The following is a 21,979-nucleotide window of genomic DNA, read 5'->3' on the forward strand; positions in this document are numbered from 1 at the left end:
ACGGGAGTGAACATCGTGGTAAATGTCGCGATCTGTTTTACATCTTTTCGTAGTACGGTAGTCATGACAAATACGGCAATCGATTCGACGGGATTCTTTATTGCACCGGCAAATTTGCGTTCAAATGAATTCTTTTCCACGCGAGAACGTTAGAAAGAAGCTTACAAGTTGAAACATACGTAACTGTAGTAAATAGTATAAATATGCCTCTGTTATATAGTTAAATGTTATTAAAATTATTAATTTGAATACAATATATATTGAAACATGCAGCTTAATTAATTTTTGAAATTTTTATATAAATAATTTCTATAAAATATAATTTTTTGTTTTTCTATATTCTTTATTTTAAATATAGATATATTTGTTTTTCAAAAGATATTTTCGAAATTTTTTAATAAAACATCTGTCATGAAATGTATTACATTTTTTCTCAGAATAAATATTTTTTATAAAAAGGAATTATATAGTTTTATTGTAGTAAATAGTATTTTCAGTAAATAGTATTTCCTCATAAAATTGAGAAAATCAATATTATTAGACCCTGCTTCAAATATTCGATACTATATAACTTGCTCGAAAAGCACACGCCCGTTAAAGTGTCCCTTAAGCTCCGCCCGTTAAAGTGCCCGATGATTAGAACGAGTCAGAATTGTTCTCTTCCGCATCGCTATCTTTTTATACTTTCAAAAGTACAAAAGAGCTTTAAACTTTCTGTAATTACTGCGAGGCTTACCGATTTTCGTGACATAAATAATATATTCAAAAGCATAAAAAGAATATGGAAGCAGAATCGAGTCTGGTACGTGCGACGATAAGGCTACTTTTAAATCGGTTTTATCATTCAATCGTTCCCAGAAAGCATAAAATTTTGATACAACGCATGCTATTGTTAAAGTTAAAGTGAAACGTAAGTATTTGTTAACTTTTTATTTGAAGAGAAGTTAAATGATTTTTTTTTTATTGTGTCGCGTTTCGTCATTTCATTTTTAAATAACAGTATTTATTATCTCGACAAATCTCGTTTTGCAAAAAATTCCGTTTTGCCTTTTGCATTATTGATAGCTAAAAAAAAAAGTATAACATTTTCACGAGAGGCATTTTTATTTCGGTCGTCGAGGTGAAAGTTGGATTAACATAAGTCAGAAGTTACTCATAATGCGCATTTTGCATCTTTTACAACATAATAAATGCATACGGAACCGCTTTCTGCATACGAGTCTCCATTCGACATCACTTTGAATGACAATATTTTGAGACAAGAATTCTCTCGCCATGTTTATATTCGTCATTCGGTGCATTTCGTACGGTTTCCACGATACGATTATCAAGATCAGGCGTTGGAAGTAGGGAATGCGAGTGGACGTATATTTCATATTTACCTACGCACACGAAGTAACGAGTAGTTCTCGACTCTTTTACGGCCACGGATTAAAAATGAAATTATGCATGACCAGCTAGAGTTTTACCGTGAAATATTGACGTTGCAGCGCTATCTCGGCCAGCCACACGTATCCCTTGTGTGCATAGTTTTATGAGGGTGGGGCAGGAGGGGACGAAGTGATATCGGTTACGATTAGCTAGCCGTAAGCGATTTATCGACTTATAAATATCATCAGCTTTCGAAAATGTATCTCTGCGTCGCGTCACGTCGATCACCTATAATAAATTAGTAGTGCATTATACCGAACTCACGGTGTATTGTGATATTTATGCTCCGCAATATTTTTCAACTTGGGGTGTGAATTTTCTGCCGCATGCAGATTCAGTGAAGTGGATTATCCCAGGCAGGAAAATGTACCAACTTTTACTTAGGCGTTAAATGGTCCTAATGCAAATCGTTACGGGATACGGGAAATGTGTGTAAAAGCTCGACGGTACTATGGGAGATCGTATTTTTCCTCTTTACGCGCGGTTTTATCTGGATGATATGAAAAAAGTTAGCGCGCTTGCACATTTTTTTGTTTTTTTTTCTTTCGAATACTCTCAGCTCAATGCTGATGCTCCTAGCATCCTCGGTGGAGTTTATAATAATTTTCGTGCGTTTATTATATTATATCTTTTGCAAACAATTTGCGAGAAAGATAATTGGAGTCGTCCCCATGCTGCAGACGTAAATTATCACCGTAGCAAACACATACACACACACAAACTGTTACACGTATGTGTGAATAATTAAACGATTTTCCGCTGAAATGGGAGAATAAAATTATTTATTGCAACCTTTTTTTGTTTATGATAACACTAACGATAACGAAAACGAAGATAGCGTTCTCGATCATACGTTATTACAGCATTAACCAGCGCAGCCGGAGATGAGAAACGAAGCGAGTCTCGAAGCCATCTCGTTAAAAAATTGTATTAGCGTGAGATTGGTGAAGATTACCAGTCAGTTGCACGAAGATCTTGCACGAGTTACTTTCACAAACCCGTGAAAAATCGAATATGAGATGATGCATACACGTAGACGTCCAATTCTTCGGCCGGAGCGATGACATTAGCAAGCGACACCCAATAAATTATAAGAAGCAGGAATTTTTATTCCGCGCTTTCTTTTTCGTGACAGACGATAAACAGGATTGCAGAAAGTAAACTTGATTTTACCCAGCGAAAGAATTGCGTCACGCGAAACTACGTCACGTTCATGGTGAGGAAACGTCGGACCGCGACGATCGCGTTCTGGGCGGGGGCGAAGGGAGGGAGGGTTGCGTAAATCCGCAACTTTTCCCATTAAATTGTATCTCGCGTGGAACTGATTGTGGGCAGAGCGAGGGAGCTAATGGTGTGACGTCACGACACTTGGTAATATGGAACTTCTGGAGAGCGAGTTTAATCGTCTAATGTCATGTAAGAGGAAACTGAAACTGCCTCCTGCGCGTTTGTGATCGCGCTAATAAGGCGCAAGACAAACAAAATATCCCAGTCACGAGGCGTTTTTTTCATCGCGATTGCAGTACATTAACGGTAATACTATGCAAAGCGTATACGGTACTATGCGAAAAAGTCTTATCTTTCTTGTATGCAACATTGCGCACAAAAGGATCGCAATAGAAGATTATTAACGATTTGTCAGTGATATTCATTTGCGGCACTTACGCTGCGGCGCAAATACGAAACATTTATCCAAGGGATATAAGCGTAATTGAGCGCATTATCTTCGCGCTCGAAATGTTCGTTGCGAGAACGATCGTCGAGAGAATGTCGATTCGCGCAATTAAAACGCAATAATTCCTTGACCCGCCATCATTAATTGGGCGACTATAATATCAAGAAACATCGAGGAAACATCGAACTTACGTAGACGTAGTTTTCCTTGCGAGTAGTCGCGGTGGGTTGTTTGCACCGCGACAAAGGATGTTGACCTAAAAACCGACGAGGCCTCATAACGGGTAAATACCAACTTTGCGCTAAAGAAACCGACGGAGCGCTGCCGTGTAATAAACGTGCCGGCATTCCTGAATGCATCCCGCATACACTCGCGCGCGACTCGTAAAGCACAAAACGTCTAGCCGTTTTCTCGTTCTCACCGAGCCATTGTGCCTCCGTGCTTTTATACGCGAGGGACTCTCTCCCCCCCTCCCCTCCCCTCCCCTCCCCTCCCCTCCCCCTCTCCTTCCTCCCCCTTTTTATACGAGCGGTAATTGTCATGTGCGGTAGAAAAGCCGTGCTCGGCCGCTTTTACGCGCGTTTGCCCTATCGTAATCTCGCTATCTCTTATCTCGGAGTAGATTTGCGAGAAAAAAATCCCGGCGTGCACCACCACCACCACCGGAGGCACGGAGAGAAAAAGAGGGAGGATAAGAGGAAGAGAGTGATGGTTGGTACGTACATCATTATACAAGCGTGTAAGCACGCTCTTGAATATATATTTTATGCAGCGCTATGGAAGGATCCTTCTAATGCAAAAGGAAGGAAACAGGAGTATCACGGTTTTTCTTTACTCAAACTGATCATGTAGAAAGAGAATAGCTTTCACGCTTAATAATTTCTTGTTGAAATCTGAATTTCTTTTTTATTTATAGAGAGATGAAATTGTAACTTGAATGATTTTTGAACTACATTTATTTTGAAGAAGAAGAAGAAGAAGAAGAAGAAGAAGACAAATTTTTTAAGCGTATAAATGATGTATGTATTTCATTGAAGAACACATTGTTTGTAACTTGTGAATTAATTAATATTAAAAGATATTAAAATGTTAACATTTTTATAAGGAGAGTCTTTCCGTTTGGGCTAACGGTGCAATAATTGTCTTCGTTGCGGACCTTGTACTTATTAGCTTTGTATTAGTACAATATTCGATTGGTATAGCATCACACACATTTGCGCTGTCGGATGGCGCACTTTGCTGAAATATTCATAAACAAAACGATGGCTTGTGGTAAATCGGTTCGGCGTGTACCTCGATACCCCCCGAAGTTTATCATCGCTTCCACAATTGGCGAGAATTGTTACGGTTCACGGGGAAATGCATTAATTAATTATCCGGATGCATTGATTGGCAAATGGCGCCGAACTGTTTTAAAAATATATGCGTCGTATACACGATGAGAATTAAATATTTCCGATTATTATGATTTCCTGTAAATTAGCTTTAATTTAGCAATAACTTTTTGATATAAAGCTCTCATAATAAATGCGACTTTTATTTCTAACACGATAATATATATATATATATATATATATATATATATATATATATATAGAGAGAGAGAGAGAGAGAGAGAGAGAGAGAGAGCAGTCTCGAAATAATTCCAGAGGCCAATATATGCCGAATTTCTTTCTTAACTTTCTTAACTTTCAGCATTATTTCGTTCAATATTTCGAAAAAAATAAATTTACTACGTATGCGTACTCGGATAAATCGGAGAAAAATTACTCGTCAAACAAATTCTTTATTGCATCAATTTCAGAATCAAACGTTAAACATTTTCATACATTTGTCCGCATGTTCACCGCGATTGCGGAAACTCAAAGTTGTATCTTGCGTACCTTTAAAGAGGTACTGAAAAGAGAAACAGAAAGGAGCCGTAAAGAGCGAAATAACACACACACACACACACACACACACACACACACACACACACACACACACACACACACACACACGAAGGGAAACCGCTAACTATGGTTTCGCGCGTATTGCCCCGACGCAAACCAGCGGTGGATTTTATTCGTGCCGCAACGCGCGCGATAACATTAAGCGGGGCCAATTTCCCGTGCTCGCGAAATACATAAGACGCGATATATAAGGCCGTTTCGGTCGGTGGACGCACAATACGAACACCCGGCTTAATTCGCGACACAGAAATCGCCGTAAACTCTCGTTGACGCACTTCAACCCACGATTCGTATATACGCGAGTACGCCGGATATTCGATTTCTCCTCGAGCGGAGTAGTAAAATTGCGCGCGAAGATTGTCCGGCTGGTTATACTTCCGCGAGCGGAAGGGTTTATTTTGAAAATCACAAATAAACCGAGAGTCGATTCCGGACCGGCGAGTACCAGTTTCGCAAATCGAGAAACATGTAATAGTTGGCTGATATATAGACAGCGGGTACCATCGAGTGACGTTGATTTTTACACAGAGATCGGCCTTATGCGAAGATATTATATAACATCCATCGTACATCGATATTAATCTCATGGATCGTATAAAATAACACGCGTCCTTCGTACATGGCCGGACATGGTGTACGTGGCAACACGCGCGGAAGAGGCGTGGCACGTGTAACAAACGTGGAAACGTCACGTGCCGGCGAACGAGCGAGCGAGCGATCTTTCTTGTTTTCTCCTTCGCGACTTCATCGAACTTTCGACCGGGGGAAAGATATAGACTCCGCACATGATCGGGACAATCCAGGGAGATTGTCCGCATTCCTTTTTCCGACGCGATCATCTCGAGACGTTTGCATAAGACCTCGCCGCTTTTCAACCTCAACCACGGTACATCCACAGCTCGGAATCCGATCTGGGATCTTAAATCCCGGCTCCGGCCCATCGTAGTGGGGATTAACGCGAGTACGTGACTTGGGCGCGATCGAGTCCCGGCGGGAAGGTGGAGGTCTCGCGTAGGTTACACGTACAGTACACTACGTACTGCATATTTCCCGGTGGGCGATTGTTGCCGCGAGAGCTGTCGACTCGGTTGCATTGGCAGGGGGGGTTATATACACTGTTACCAGCCGCGAACGCCACTTTCTCAATGTCAAGCAACAAATCTCGAGGACTACGGCCGCTGTCCCGGCCGGGTGCTGCAGTCGGAATAGAGCGGAATAGACGGCCGGAATAGACCGCCGCGTTCGCTCTAGCAGAGCTAAACGGCTAAACAGCTCGCAACCGTACGCGCATAAATGTACGTACACGTGCATACGTGGCTATGGAAATCCCATAGATCACCGTTTCTCGGTTTCTCGGTTCGCTCGATACATCGGAGGCTCGCTACACCGCCGCCGATAAACCGAGCCGGGTAAATCGAACGAACGGGTATTTCGAGAGGAAGTGCCGCCCGAGAAAGAGGAGTAAAGCCCTTATTTCGTGTGGTCGCGAGAGACCCACCATGCGATGGGAAATATACGAAGTCGTACGTGGCCCATCGGAGCCCATTATCGTTGTACGTCGCCTCGTTCCTGGAGAGAGGGTTCGTAAACGAGCGAGTCCGGCGAGTGTGTCGCGCGCGGTAAATAAACCCCGTTGTGCCGTTCAGGAAACGTTTTCTTCCGCGCGATTGTACGTCGGGATAAATAAGCTGGTGGAAGCTGGCTGGATCGCTGGGCGGTCGTGAACGGTCGCGATAAGGCGCGCGGATTGAAAAATTGGCCCTCCCGACGGGAGGGCGCATAAATTCGGGAGCGGCCAACAACTTCCCGGCGCTGCGTGCGCGAGAATAATATATTCGCGTAGAGCGAGTTGATGTATCGTAAAATAGACGATGTAACGTCACGACGTAGAGGAGCTATGGCTTGTCATCAGCAGCGACGTTTCATTGTAAATTGTGCTTTCGTTAATATTTTAATAATGCGTCAAGTTCACATTATGAGCCCGCATTATCTATGTTCTGCTTCATTAATGGCAGGCAGTTATCTCGCTCTACCTTTTGCATGTACTTTTCTCCTTTGTGTCTTTTCTATTAGTTTCTCTTTTCATAATGTTTGTACAATCGGCAATAAAGAATTGTTATTATTATTATTATCGCGACAAGTGTAAAAATAATTCATCATTATTACATTTTGCGACATTTTTACTGATTGTGCGTTGACCTGATTCTCGAAATATCAAATTTCGATGGTGTAATTGCATCGGCCCAAAATAAATCAGATGTACATTTAAAGACAAAAGAGATTGTCGCATTCTCTCTCTAAAATTTGTCATTCCGCATAAAGTGGATGAGTAGACTTCGCTTATCGTTCATTTTAGTGTCGGTCCACAATAGATGATTTAAAGCTTTAAGACGTAAGAAATTGACCAATTATAATCGAATATGAAAAGAATAATCGACTATGATTTGGTCAATTTCTTACGGCTTAAAGATTAAATACTTATTGTGTGGCACCGACACTTAGGCGTAACTTTTTAATCGATAAAAATCCCGCGTCTCACAATAGCCGGGCACATTTCGTGGCGCGTGTCGTTAAGCTAAACAGTCACGTTCTTGATGTACGTAGCGCGAGATAAAAGGCGCGATGCGGGATACATAAAACGGCGGCGGAAGCTGCAGTGGTTTATTTTGCCATTGCAACCGCGAAATACCGGACCGCTGTTACTGCCGGTGCATTACATCGCCGTATTCCGCGGGGCGACGCAACGGGACGGACGGTCTGGGAAAGTCTATAAATGCGTCGCAGACTCGCACGTATCGCGTATACGTGCCACTTAAGCCAAGGATTCCCTTTACATCCCGCAGGCAGGCAGGCAGGCAGGCAGGCGGCATACGTATATACGCGCGACGTATATAAAATGCATATCGCTTGGCGGCGGAGCGAAAGAGATTTTCTTGCCCGAATTAAGCCCTTCCCGTTTCGGCGTCGAGACGCGGGCGGAGGCGACCATTTGTATACGTCGAAGTTGTTAAAAGAATCGCCGCCTGACTTCCGCAGACGCTCCCTCACATCGCCGCGGGCGTGAAATACAGTCACATCATTACATCAACGTTAATTAAAACATTTTATTATTCTCCCGGGAATGAAATAGCCGTGCTTAACTTGACAATTATTGCTGTGTATTTTTAATGAAACACTTGACCCTTTTTTTTTTTTTGAATTGCTTTTTTACGACGCAAAGAAAGGGCGCGCGCGCGCGCGCATGTATTTAATCGTTTCCCAGTTTCTAAAGTTTACGATTAATGGGAGAAATAATATTATGCGGTATTTGCCGGTGGAAAAAGTTTTAAAGTGCGCTCCGCGGAAGTATCGATATTTCGTCTGAAGCTCGAAATAATTTAATCGCTATTCTCTACAAACTTAAGTGTTCTTTAACTTATGATTTCATCATCGGGCTAAATAAATCGTTATTTCTTTGCTCTTACTACGTTCGCAAAATGACGTTCGGCGGTATAACCCGTTTATTGTAACTCGATAAAATCCGACTCGTTAATCCTATCGAATCTACTAGCGCGGAAAACGGTTTATGCGACTGTGTAAGGTATCTTAAGTTACGACGTCTCTTAAGTCAAGCACTCGACGTGCTTCTTAGTCTAGCACATTCGTAATGTTATCTGCGCTTGGGTGTATGCGCGCCCAATCGATTGGCTGTTTTATTTTGCGCGAATTATTGGAGCTCCACCAAACTCCGCCGTATTATGCACTGACCTGTGTTATGTTTTTGCGTGTGACCGTGCGTGCGTGTGTGCCTGTGTGATGGTTACTCGGTTCGTGAGCTGGCACGAGACACAGGATGCGACGTGACGCATACAGGACGTCACGGCAATGACGTGTGTGCGCAGTCGGGAGGGCCGGGGGGGAAGAGGAATAGCCTGCATGTGCATCCGGATGGATCGCCGGGATTTTAAATCTGATAGGACGCTGATAGGCCGGCGGCAAAACGGGACGAACTGCAATTTTTGTCGCGTCGTAAAAAGCATACAGGATCCATAGTCGGCAGGATTGACAGTGAAAAAAAAAAAGAAAAAAAAAAAAACGCGGTGAGATTCTTCGCAAAACACCGCTATTTGTCCATTAGGATTGATATTAGAAATTTATTTATCATAATTAACGAGCTTTTCAATTTTCCAAATTGCGTACGCGCACATGTATGCGATGTCGTGCTACATGTTGTTAAAACGTTAGAGGATGAAATATGAGGCGTGATTAAAAATAAATAACAATTTGTATTCCGCAACACCGAATAAGCCGTGAAAAAATTTGTTGTGTCAAGCATTTTATACCAGAATTGGTGGTGTGTCATAATAAAATACCTTTTTATTAAAAAGAAAAACGTAAAACAATGTGAGACAGTTTGAAAAATGCTGGACTCCATTATTCGGATATCCATTAAAAATGGGCACGTAATTCAAGAAATAAAGTGGTCATATCACCGTCCGTCGAGCATATAATTCTATAACAAAATGCATGACCCACTTTACAAAATAATTATATCATATGTCTCATGCTACATTAGTTCCGATTACAAACGCTCGTTACATAATTTATCGTTTTATACTAGCATATTAAATATCATTGTTTTTAATTTAACAGTGATTATTATAATAATTACTGATTGATACGTCGTTAACAGGTGGACAAATGTAACCTATGCGAGTGGTTTATTACAGATTGGCAGTATGTAATTGTATTTTGCAATACTTTTCGTTACACGTTGCTTGAGTATGCGGTAATGAAAGTCCCGTGAAATTCGATAGAAATTGCTGAAATCAGATAATCCCGGAAAATTGATGGATGACCATAATGACAGAGATTAACGCAGATAGTTACTGTTTAATGACGATTTCGCAATGGTTGAATCTCGCATAACCACACCGGCAGGTGAACTTCGATTTTAGCCAGTTAATTAGGACGCAACGCAGCAGTTTCCCCGAGAGGATCTCGAAGCCCGCATCCGCGAAAATCAAGCAGAAGGTTAACGTTAATTTGTTGGAATGCTTCATATCCTCGGATAACGAGTTTAAGCTTCAAAATTTTTCGCATAAAGAGGATGCCACGGTAAATCAAGTAGAGCACGTATGTTTTGATTTCTATTAACCGTTGGAAACAGTTAAGCTTAAATAATCGCATAGAAATGATTGATTACTTCTTTATCTTTAAGATTAATTATTTGCAAATTGAGATTAAGAAATTTATTAAAAATTTATATTCCGAAATCTGCCACGTAATATGGAAATAAAACATTTCTCGCTTTCGTGTTTTACTTTCAAAAGATCGTAAATGTTAGCTCGTTTTTTAGCGCTTTTGTGAGCGTATATGTTAAAGTAAAAAAGATATACTGTACTTAATAGTACGCCCACACCATATTACGTTGGGACGAAATGAGAGTCTGCAAAATGCATTCACAAACTGATAGTGTACAGAGAAAAAAGCACAATCGGTCTGTGCACGAAAATTCCATTGGCAGGGATATCTGCGGAATTATGTGGAAGAAGACAATCACGAATGCAAATACGAGCGTGCTGAAATATAAAATTCTAGTGTTTGTTTGCTTTCGTGGATGTAACTCCGTTTTTCCGACTGTAACAATTTTGTATCGTTTTTCATAGTTACACAGAACGGCTTGCGGAGATCACACGCGATCGATCGTGTGACATGAAATTTTTTTCCAAATTAGAAATATGCATAAATACGTAAAAATTCACTTTATGGTCAATATTGTGCCGTATATTATCGATGATATTTTAATTGTTTCGAATGAATATCTGACTAAAATATTTTATTGTAATTTAATGATAAATAATTATGAAATTAATATGTGTGTGTGTGTGTGTGTGTGTGTGTGTGTGTGTGTGTGTGCGCGCGCGCGCGCGCGCGCGTGTGTGTGTGTGTGTGTGTGTGTGTGTGTGTGTGTGTGTGTGTGTGTGGTACACGGTATAATCTTTATCGTCGTATTACAAACGCAATATCTAAACACAGACACTCTTTCCACCCATTCAGTTACATTTTTAAGCAGTACATTAGCATTTAATCCAGTGCAGTTCAACGAATTGATTCACTTCACAAAAACTGCATTTCCATTCGCTATCGAGCCGCTTCTGCTTGCTTCTGCAAACCAATTCGATATGCTGAAAGTACACTTATGTAGTATTATCTATGTGTTCTATCGCGCAAATAATTCTGTAAATATTGATCACTCGACGCAACGCGCGGCGCAATGATGCCTGATCATTTGCATTTGAGAGAAAATGAAACCGCGCGCGCGCGCATGCGCGCGCGCGACACTCGCAAGTACTCGCGGATACTCGCGAGTACTCGAGAACGAAAGCTCGCACCGTTAAAGGTGTATACGTACGAGAGACATGCCGTTTTCATCGACGTTACTGCGTCACAACGAGGTCGCGTCGTATCCATTAAACGTACCATAATTTTCTCGAGTATCATACATTACGCATACTGCAGAAACTGCCATCCGCACGAGTTTCTCTTCCTCTTTTTTTTTTTTTTACCACCAGGTTTACTCGCGAGCTTGGAAAAAACAGATTTCGTTTTTTAACTGGAGTACACGAGCGCAGCATTATTGGGAGATTTATATTCCTTATTTGTAGAGAAGCATATTATTAAAAACGCAACATTCTCCAACTCCATGACTGAATAAGCTCGGGATAAATTTATGTTTACGTTGTTTTTCCATTTTCTAATTAAAATAAATTTTTTTTTTTTAGAAAAGAAACAATGAAATTATTTATCGAAGGATTATTACCCTTTTAATAACGATCAGGTTTAAACGATTCGCAAAATGTTATTTTTAAAAATATTTTCATTATTAAAAAGTTTATTGAATTATTTTTCGGAGTTACGGAAGTGTCTCGTGATATTCAGAGATACTTGAAATCCAATTTCGAGATAGATACGACAGTAGTCTGAAACACCGAAATATGAGGATGTTTTGGAATCAAGAAATCTCGAGATTCACGCTGTGCTTCTGTTCTTTTTGCGAAGGGGCTCCCCAACGATCCACCGACTTTATGTCTTACATTGCAACACGAGAAAATATTGAAACCGAATACTCGCATTTTAGGAGCATCATTCCGTTTGGCCTATGAAACTTTTATTTATACTTTAAGGTTTCACGGCGACACGGGATGTACCTCAGGAAGGAATGAAATATAAAAGATATTTTTATTAGCGGATATATACTGAGACTTGAATTTACAATTTGATCTAACGTAATAGTTAAAAGAAAATTGCCGACGAGTACACGAGTACACATGCAAAAAATGTAAAATAAAAAAAAAAAGATTCAATCTACAAATCGATGATCAATATTTTCTATCTTTGTGTAAAACTCACTATATACCATAACATACGTAACTTATTATTCGTTTTTAAGTGATTAGATTATAAGTACAAATGTGAACATGTATACTCGCGTGAAGAAAAATAATAAGATGTAAATAAAAAGATCCATTCTAATGTGTCGCTCTCCACGTTACGCATGCAAATGGGGTTTGTAAAAAATTTAACAGTACACTCACTCAACAGTTCTCTCACTCTTAGTTTCGTGTTTTTCCGACAGCGCATGATTCTTTACCGCCGTCCTTAATACACACTCGCGCCGGTTGATTAAGTTGCTCCTCGTTTCTCTTCGCCTGGGTTACTTACCTGGACTGGGCGGAGTACCGTTATTTTTCACAACTTCGTTTACTTTGTTAACGGAGTTCCGGAATTTCCTCGTTACCGGAAATCTGCATTTCGCCGCGCGCCACATAAAACGTCATCGTGCTCCGCATGGTTCACGATATGAGCCTCACGTGCTATAATAACGGGCGTGTAAAACGTTTCATTATCGTATGTCGTTATAGCGATATATTTTAGTGGGGCGGGTTTATGGTAATTTAACGTCATTTGAAGCAATTATATGTTGTTATTATCAAAAAATATAGAATATATCTGCACGAAGTGCCTGTATTCATTTACGATGAGATGATTTTTTTATCTCCCTAATTTTCAATTATATTTAATAAATAAATATTAATTTATATAATTGAAACTTTAATTATTTCCTTATCAATACACTGGTTATTTTGTAATATAAGTTATTACTCCAAGAAGTCCGAATGTGTATAGTGCGTTAACATTTCGCTAGTGTTCTTTGCAGTGATAATTAATATTTTTTATATTGTACTCTTACCTATATAATTTATAAGAAATAAAATATTAATTGAATTTATAATTTCCGTAATATCATTAAATTTTTAAGAAGCACTTTTCTTTCTTTTACAATTGTAACTTTTCGTTTATTCAACTTGAATAAAAATAGACTATCTACTTAAAATCAGTATTTTTTTTAGTTTGTTAAGATTTTATATGCGCATATTAATGAGAAATTCTGCCATTTTGCACACTCTTCTTTGCTTCTTTGGAAGGTGCCAAGTATTTTTTAAGGAAAGCTTGCTGAGAGAGAGATATAAGCAAGCGTTAGCACACATTAGGGAAGTGGTTACTGACGATTTAACGGATTACTGACTGGGACAAGAGACCAAATGTGTCTCCGAGTAAGCCGATTGCATTGTACAACTGTAAGTGCAGTCTGACTTTTCGAATTTCGTGTCGCTGCTCCGGAAAGATCGACGGCATAAAAGCTGTACGTAAAAGCGGAAATGTGCATCCTGAATGGTCACGGCCAATTGGCCATCGTGTACACGGTCCATTAACTCAAAATGAATTTGCATTAAGAGCATGGCGAATCCGAAACGTTTCTGCACTCTTTTCGAGGAGACATGGTGTCGTAGCGACACCATTAATTAATTATCAAACAATAAAATCCGTGATATTAATAGGACAACTTTCATGCGATGTAACGTAATGTAATGTAATAAAACGACGCGATATTCTGGAATTATATTATGTGACACGTGAGACATGTAAATTCGTAAAATCCAGCTTTAAATATATCGGATAGTTGAAGCAAATTTGTTAACGATTGTTACGAGTGCGCATTCGCGAATTCGAGAAATTATCCCAAAGAAGCGTAATTCCGCGATGAATCTGAGCGTATGCGGTATTGCTTTTGGAGATCATTCTTGGGACCGTTCTCTATACAGTATTCTGGATATTTCTTAATCGAAAACCGCTGCGGTTCGGTTGCGTTCAGAGATCGTGGCGCATATCTGATCGGTTCATGGGCAATTAGACGGAAGCGCATTCCCAGCCATTAACTCGAAATGAATTCGCATTTAGGAGGCCTGGAGGGTTGATGGGCAAACCGATCGGCAAATTCGATTTTCTCCGCAACCCGTCTGTGGATTATTAAACTTATCGATTGAAACGCGGTGCGATCGATGGTGAGTAGGAAGGTAGGACGGGGGAGGGGGGGGGGTCATCGTGGCTACGGATTAGGTTATTACGAAGACTGAAACCGCCCTTCATGTCGAACACAATCGGCTACCTCGATTTACCGTTCGGTTGGTTGAACGTCTCGAGTCCGTTTTTACTCTTTTTTTCCTTTTAGATCTCGTCGCACTTTTATTTCGCACAAATGGCGTAAGTTAATTGCTGTTCTTTCTTTCAAATAGCGACGACGATGCCTTAAATCGCTTTTGCTCCTTCTCTCTCTCTCTCTCTCTCTCTCTCTCTCTCTCTCTCTCTCTTCTCCGTGCTTCCCGGTCACCGTACAATAGCTAGTACGGCGAACGCAATTGAATTGGAATTTGTCGTCCGGGTACACACCGCGTCTCATTAGGCGACCGCATTATATTCCCTCGGGTATCGATGGTATCGTGGTACCCACCCCTCATTCTAACCCGACGACGACAAGCGATGTATGCAGTAAGCGGTGCTTAGCGATGTTGACGGTTTTGTAATTGCACCGTTATCGATGCTCGATTTGCTCGATCGTGAATTTGCCACGGATACATGATTCCGGGATTTTTCCGCGGTGCTATTACATTCAAGCCCTTCGTGTAGCGCAACGTCACGCTGCACCAGCTTCTCTCAAATCGCGTGGAATTTTCTCCTCGCGATGATGCCTCTGCGCGATAATCCGGATTATTACAGATACAAACATCATTGTCGATCCTGAGGGATTTAAGTACATGAGGCTACAACGTGGGACAACATGGGAGAAACATTTTTTTTTATAGAAGAAATTCGAATTTTCTCTCTCTCTCTCTCTCTCTCTCTCTCTCTCTCTCGGGCCAGCCAATATTATGCATGTATTTCGAATATTGTTCGTCAATGTTTTTACGATTGGTGAGAGATCGACTTTTCAATTCACGTAAATAATCTACGGTACCGCTATGTTAAACTAAATGGATCACTTGATGTTTCGTGATAAGCGTTTAGCACAATGCGCGCAACTTAAACAAACCGATACCGTGCACACAACGCGTAAACACGCACTTGTAAATTTACGCGTATCCAAAAAATCACGTCGCTCCTATGGGGGCCAATCGCACGCGAGAGAAGAAACATATGGTTTGCGGTCGATGAATAATAAAGCCGCACAATCTCTGTTGCATGCTGAATAATAGAACGAGTTTAGCCGATACAAAACGGTGTTTCATCACCGTCGGTCTCTCAAATTTAACGACGAGTGTACCGCTTGCTCAATTAATTACGATCGATTTAACATAATTGAAAAAATAATCTTCCGTACTTGTGTACGCGCGCGCGATGTGTGTGTGTGTGTGTGTGTGCGTGCGCGCGCGTGTGTGTGTGTGTGGGGAACATGGTATCATCAGTTTAAAAAAAATTTCATCGCTCAATTTTTTTTTTTTTTTTTTAAAGAAAAAAAAAACAAAGACACTTTTATACTCTCATAATAGCGTACGTTCGTAAAACTGCACGACTGACGTTATTGCGCTGTTGCGCTTTTCAGAGATCCCGGGCAGATGGAGGAGGCACTGTCCGCACGGGCCGATGATGTCGGGCGCTGGCTGCAACTTGGTCGGCGAGGGAGTCGTCGCGGCCGAGACCGGAAACGCGGCGGCCGCTGGCAAATGCGTTTGCGGTCCGTCGGTGCCCTGGTGCCCGGGTGAGCCGCGGCCCTACATGTACACGACGCGGCACGAGTGCCGGCTCAATTTGGAGGCGAAAATTGCTTACGGTAGGACGCATTCGTTCCATATGTGAGCGCACCGTGATATACGGCGGCGCGATCCGCGTCTGCTCTGCTGCGGCGGCACGATAATGCGCGTCAAAGTGCACTAATGGCGAAATTAATTTCACGCTCGATTCGTCAAATGGCGCGAGTTACACCCGTCTGTCGTTAGGGGAATCGGAACGTAATACGGCGTAACGCGGGACTATCAATTTTAATTATCTCCACGTGTTCGTCGGAGAACCGGCGCGGGAAACTTGTGTGTAATCGATGAAAGTTTAGTACGCGTTTGTTCGCGCCTGATACGTGTAACAATTTGTTCCGATTCGTTGCGTCTCTTTGAAGACGTTACGATCGATGATTGATGATTCTATTATAATGGAATAATCGTGCGAAATTTGATGGTACGGCTTACGTTACATTTACGTCTTTGTCACGATGACAGAGAGTTGTACATCTTTCGTATCTTTTTATATTTTGGAATAGTTAATTTTTTACTTTGTGCTTCTACAGATGAAAGAAAGACTTACGCTTTAATGTTTTTCTACTTATCTACTTATTGATAGAAGGATGATTTGTAATTATGTTTGGCAGTTTTTATTATGCTTTCTAGTATCCGCGTCTGATCTGATATAAATTCCCGACTGTATCGATTCTCCTGATGAATGGACAGTATTCATGATGTATTATCGATGAGTTCGCGAATTGATCGCGAAAATCGCTTTAGCATAAATCGTTTCTGAGTTATTGCAAACGTCAATGTTTATTTGCCATTACGTTTTTGCTCTCTTTTGAGCGGCCACGCCCACAAAGTTTCTGTTTGCTCTATTTGCTCTATTGTTTATCTAGCGCGCGCGTGCTAACATGTTACGATAAGAATTGCTGACGTGATAGAGAACGGGATCAATCTCGCAAGAAGGAATAACGTCGCTTCCGAATGGAGATAGAGATCGTCCGCGTTGCGCCGCACGAATGCTTTATGCTCCACGAAATATTGCGTACTTGTAAGAACCAATAAAATTTTTGGGTCATGAACGTCGTCACGAAAACCATAAACATTTATTAAACCCGTTAACAATAGGCGAGGCCGTTAGTGTAAGGCCTTTAAACTTAATTGCTATTGCTTTTTAAAACATTGCGCGCACTTTATCGGACGCGTAGCAATTTCAACGATGCGACTCGTTAATTACGCAAACAATTACGGCCGACTGTTTGTTTTATCGTCGTTAATCCTTTTAGCGCGGAGTGCCCCCCCTTACTCGCCGGAGGGAGAGGGAGCCTTGTGTTCCTTCCTTTATTTTTTTAACGAGTTATTTCTGACATGACCATTTCATTTTTTTTTCTACGAGTGTTTAAGTGGAACTCGAGTTTTCGGATGGCCCTGAGAGACTTCGGAACTGAACTTGTTTGCGTTTGCATATTACAAACGAAGTAAAAAGTTGAGGCCGTGATTGAGAACCGGTTGGGAGCGAAGGAGTTGAGAAATTGACAGTCATCATTCGGGCTACATAGTCTTATTGCGACGGTATTAATCGTCGTGTTTTTATCATCGGTCGTGCCGTTTTCTCTCGTCACCGTAGCCAGTTTTCATGAAAAAAACGAAACAGTAGCGAGTAGTGAATGAAATACATGAAACTGTGTCGGGTGCGCAAACGATGGTGTGGCGTAAATGAAAAGAAAACATAAATAGCGTCGGAGAGAGGCGAGGACAAAGACTGAGAAAAACGGGAAAACCAGACCAGAAGGGGGACACCAGACGGGGGGTATACCAGTAATGAGAAAAAGACACAACTACGGGCAACGTTTGTTCGTTCGTTATCGGTTTCGTCCTTTCTGATTAAAACGCGCAAGAACAATCATCACACGTGGGAGAGAGAAGATTGTGTTATCCGGCTAAAACTTGAAGCGACTTTTTTATAGATCTTTCGATTACCCAACGTGATTTCCGATATAGGGGAACCGTTCCTATAGAACCAATTGAACTTTGTGCAATAATGACTTCTTTCACTCAATCGCTTTATTAATATCGAATCTTTTTAGAGTAATATTCACGGATTTTTAAGGTAACTCCATTATCGAAGAAAAACTCGATATTTCTAATCTAATGATGAAAAATAAAATAGTTTACTCTGTGAACTTTGTATACTTTGTATCTTTCGTTGAAAATAAATTTCGTCGGTAATAATTGTATTTCAAGAATTTGTACCTTACGTATGTATGTATTTACGTATATATATATATATATATATATATATATATATGTATTAGTATGGCAAATATGACATGTAGCAAGCCGACTGCTATGCGCGCATTCGATTCCTCTTACTCTCATAACTCCAATAATTGTTTATGTCAAAAGAAATAACTGCGTGTGCAAGACTCCATAACAGTTATGATTAGAGCTCTCATCCGTAGTTGCTCAGAATCAATAGTTAACTCATTCTCCTTTCGAGTGCAACTTCCAGAAGTCCATCTCGACACAGTGCGGTGTTCAACGTGTAACGAGGTTGTTGGTGAACGAGTAACAAAAGTAGTTACTCCGACCGGTGCAGAAAGTTAAATTCGATTCGTTGAGAAAAGTTTAATCGCGTACGTTCTATAAAGGTAGAAGGTAGACGGATTGTTCTTTTATCAGCGAGTTAAGTACACGAGTAAAATCCCTAGGTCCGAAAGAGGAACAAGGAAACCAATCGACCGAATCCTTTCCGAGGCGAACCGAGGCACTTACGACATATCCGAATGACATTTCTTCGGAATAACGAGTCATCACTTGGTGCGTGGTGATATTCCGTGTTTAGATTATATACACGCAGATGTATCACATTTAAGTTAATATTAACTATTATCTATTAATTGTTAAATTAATATTAAGAAAATAAATTTGAAGCAGATGAAAGCAGATCATAGAGCGTGTATTTTACAATGCAGGATCGTCTCGCTCATAACAATATAATAAAATTATTTCCTCCTTTTTTGCGTATATCTTTTAATTTGCGATGAATAGCGAACACTTTCAAATTGTGATTTGAGGCGGCAAACTGATCTGAATGGAGACATTTCAGCGAATATCATCTCCCGCAGCGAAATAAAGTAGCGGATTTGGAACGCACCGCGAAATTCATTGAATCTCATTGAAAGTAATTGTCCTTCGATTAATTGAGTGCAATGCCCGATATTGTTCACTAATCACAATAAAAAAATCATTGATTCCGTCGCGGATGTATTACACTTCGAAATGCTATGTATAGGAAATTGCGCGAATACAGGATGCAATAACACGTACACGGCGTACATGCGCAATGGAGCTGCATTGTATCTCTATTACGCTTATATTGGTATTTACGAAATGCGTTTATAGCGGACATTTTTTTATGTAAATTTATTTGGTAAATTTACACTAAATTTCATTGTACGACTAACTAGAATAATTCTACATTTCTGTATTTTATTGATTTTTTTTAGTTATATAAAGTCAAATTTACAGCGTTTTAAATTCTGTTTAGGCCTTTTTCGATGATAAAAAAATCAAACATATCGAAAACGGAATTGCGTTTCACAGATATTTGATCTCTTTCTGACTCTCCCCTCTAACTTTATTTTTTGAAAGATATTAACGTGAAAAAATAATATTTTATCCTCTCTCTCTCTCTCTCTCTTATGCTTTTATCCAATAGAAGTTAAATTCTATTATCTTCGTCGCAACAATAATAATACATTTCCAGAAATAGTAGTAAATTGACAAATTAACAATTAATTTATATGCAAATGTTTTACGAGTATTTTTTATGAGCCAGAACCTGTGATAAATAATGAATTAATAACGAAGTTGTATTCAATATGTATATAAATTGCTCGTTGTCGACCTGTCGTTAGCAGAAATTAATTCGTTTAACAACGCGTGCAGCATGAATTTACACTCGACTAGAAGTTTGGCGCCGAAATCGACTTCGCGACACCTTCAATTTCAGTTTATGTTGGGCCATTATGCCCGATTCATTTTATGCCATAAGCCTAACAGCTAGTCGTCGCATGCCCCGTAAACTTGTTCGACACGCTAATTCATGGAATATGAAGCGAATTGCGAATCGTATTGCGAGAACTAATAAAACTTTGTTGATGCTTAGGAAATGCAAATTAAATGCCACATAGCAAGAATTCGTCCGAGTGGGTTTTCAGCTCGCGATTGGCAGTGCCGGAATGTTTGGTTCAAAGCATCTGGTGAATAAGTTTCATCTCTAATTGCTACAACAGAAAAGATTATTTGCCTCATGAAATGAGGAAAAGATTTCAATTAATTTTTTTCCATGTTAAAGTGTTAATAACATGGCAAGCTGTTACGACTAGAATGTTTTTTTTCCTTACAATTTACTAGAACGAATAAATCGCGAGAAACTTTCGAACTTTGTAACTCTGTTTTCAAAATCATAAGCAAACTTTTGCATCTCGCCTATAAAACTGATGATATTATTGAAAGTAGTGCCCGAGGTGGAAATTAATACATTTTTTTTTAATGATAAAAAAGGTTTATTATTTCTTTTTCTTTTCTTCCTCTCTTCTTCTTTTTTTTTTTGCCTTGACTCGCTCTCGTCTTTATCGGAATAACGTGATTGATTATTTTAAAATTTCTTGAAATAAGGCACGATCGATTCTTTTTTACGCGGCAGGAATATGAAGGCGCGCGCTTTACTACTTCACTGCTTCGCGTTTCCGGATTCAAAATATATTTTCGTCCATTTGCCACGTGTCAGAGAATATAACATCGAGCGAAAGCGTTTATGAAACATTCTGGGACGTCCCTCGATCCTTTATACCCTTGCAATTTCTTCTTTGTTCATAGATACTCCTCTCACGTCCCGGATCCAATCGCTTTTTACTCTCGTAGTATAGAAACAACGTAAAGTCATATTGTGTCAAAAGTGCTGGTTCGGCAAGGTCTTAAGGGAACCTTTGGATTTTTTTACTGCATACAGAATTTCGGAGGACGCGCGAACGTTTTTTGAGAAAGTCTGGCACGATCAATTTGCTTATAAATTCCTTTTTGCGTAAAATAATCCTTGCGATATTTGGGTCGATTAAAATTTAACAATGAAAATCGATATAAATTAGCATGAAAATGATGTAAATTGTACAAAAAGTTAATTTTATATATATATAAGTTATATGTAATCGAGGTGAGATCTATGTTGGAATTATTTTAAGCCACGTGGAAGAGACTGACATTTACCAATCTCCGCGGATAAATGAAGTTATGACGAAATAACTCTCTCGGAAAGTAATTTCTCCTCTTATCACAAATTCATGAATTCCTAATCTACGAAATATGTCGGTATAAAAGCGGCTTGGAATTGGAATACTTATTATTAGATATCCTTTGGCGACGAGACGTCTATCTTTATTCAACTGGGTTTGTTGGGTCACACAACCGTGCGATCGTGAGAAAACGATTCCCCAACGTTGGTCTAGTCCGTTGGTTTAGACATTAGACTACGCAATCGTCGCCGACATAAGCACGAGGTCAGATACGATCGAGTGACCACCAATCGCTTTCGCGTGCGCAGCCGAGTCCAATTTAAAAATGTCAGATGTCCGACGATGTAATTGCGAGGAAAGGGGTGGAGGGGGGGGGGGGGGGAGTGCGGGAGGGTAGGATTACGGATACCAATATGATCGTGCCGGTGCCTTACGGTCTCGCACACTTCAGCGGCCAATAACTTAATAATTGGGTCATTACACGAACGCTTTATTGATCGTTAGATTCAACTTAATCCCCGGCGGAGA

The 21,979-nt window shown here is 40.3% G+C and overlaps 1 protein-coding gene across 9 annotated transcripts in view; it reads left to right on the forward strand.

Moving 5' to 3' along the window:
- Positions 1-21,979, forward strand: part of cmpy (crimpy) — a 251,626-nt gene that overhangs the window by 19,147 nt on the left and 210,500 nt on the right. For 7 of the 9 annotated variants that reach the window (XM_089080546.1, XM_089080547.1, XM_089080542.1 and 4 more), the window contains one exon: positions 15,980-16,207. The exons of the other annotated variants lie outside the window; for them this stretch is intronic. In XM_089080546.1, the coding sequence (XP_088936672.1) occupies positions 15,980-16,207 (228 nt within the window). The remainder of the gene's footprint in view (positions 1-15,979; positions 16,208-21,979) is intronic. 9 annotated transcript variants of the gene reach the window in all.

Source organism: Pogonomyrmex barbatus, unplaced genomic scaffold (assembly GCF_055798465.1).
Source record: "Pogonomyrmex barbatus isolate J1 unplaced genomic scaffold, ASM5579846v1 scaffold3, whole genome shotgun sequence".
Classification (NCBI taxonomy): domain Eukaryota; kingdom Metazoa; phylum Arthropoda; class Insecta; order Hymenoptera; family Formicidae; genus Pogonomyrmex; species Pogonomyrmex barbatus.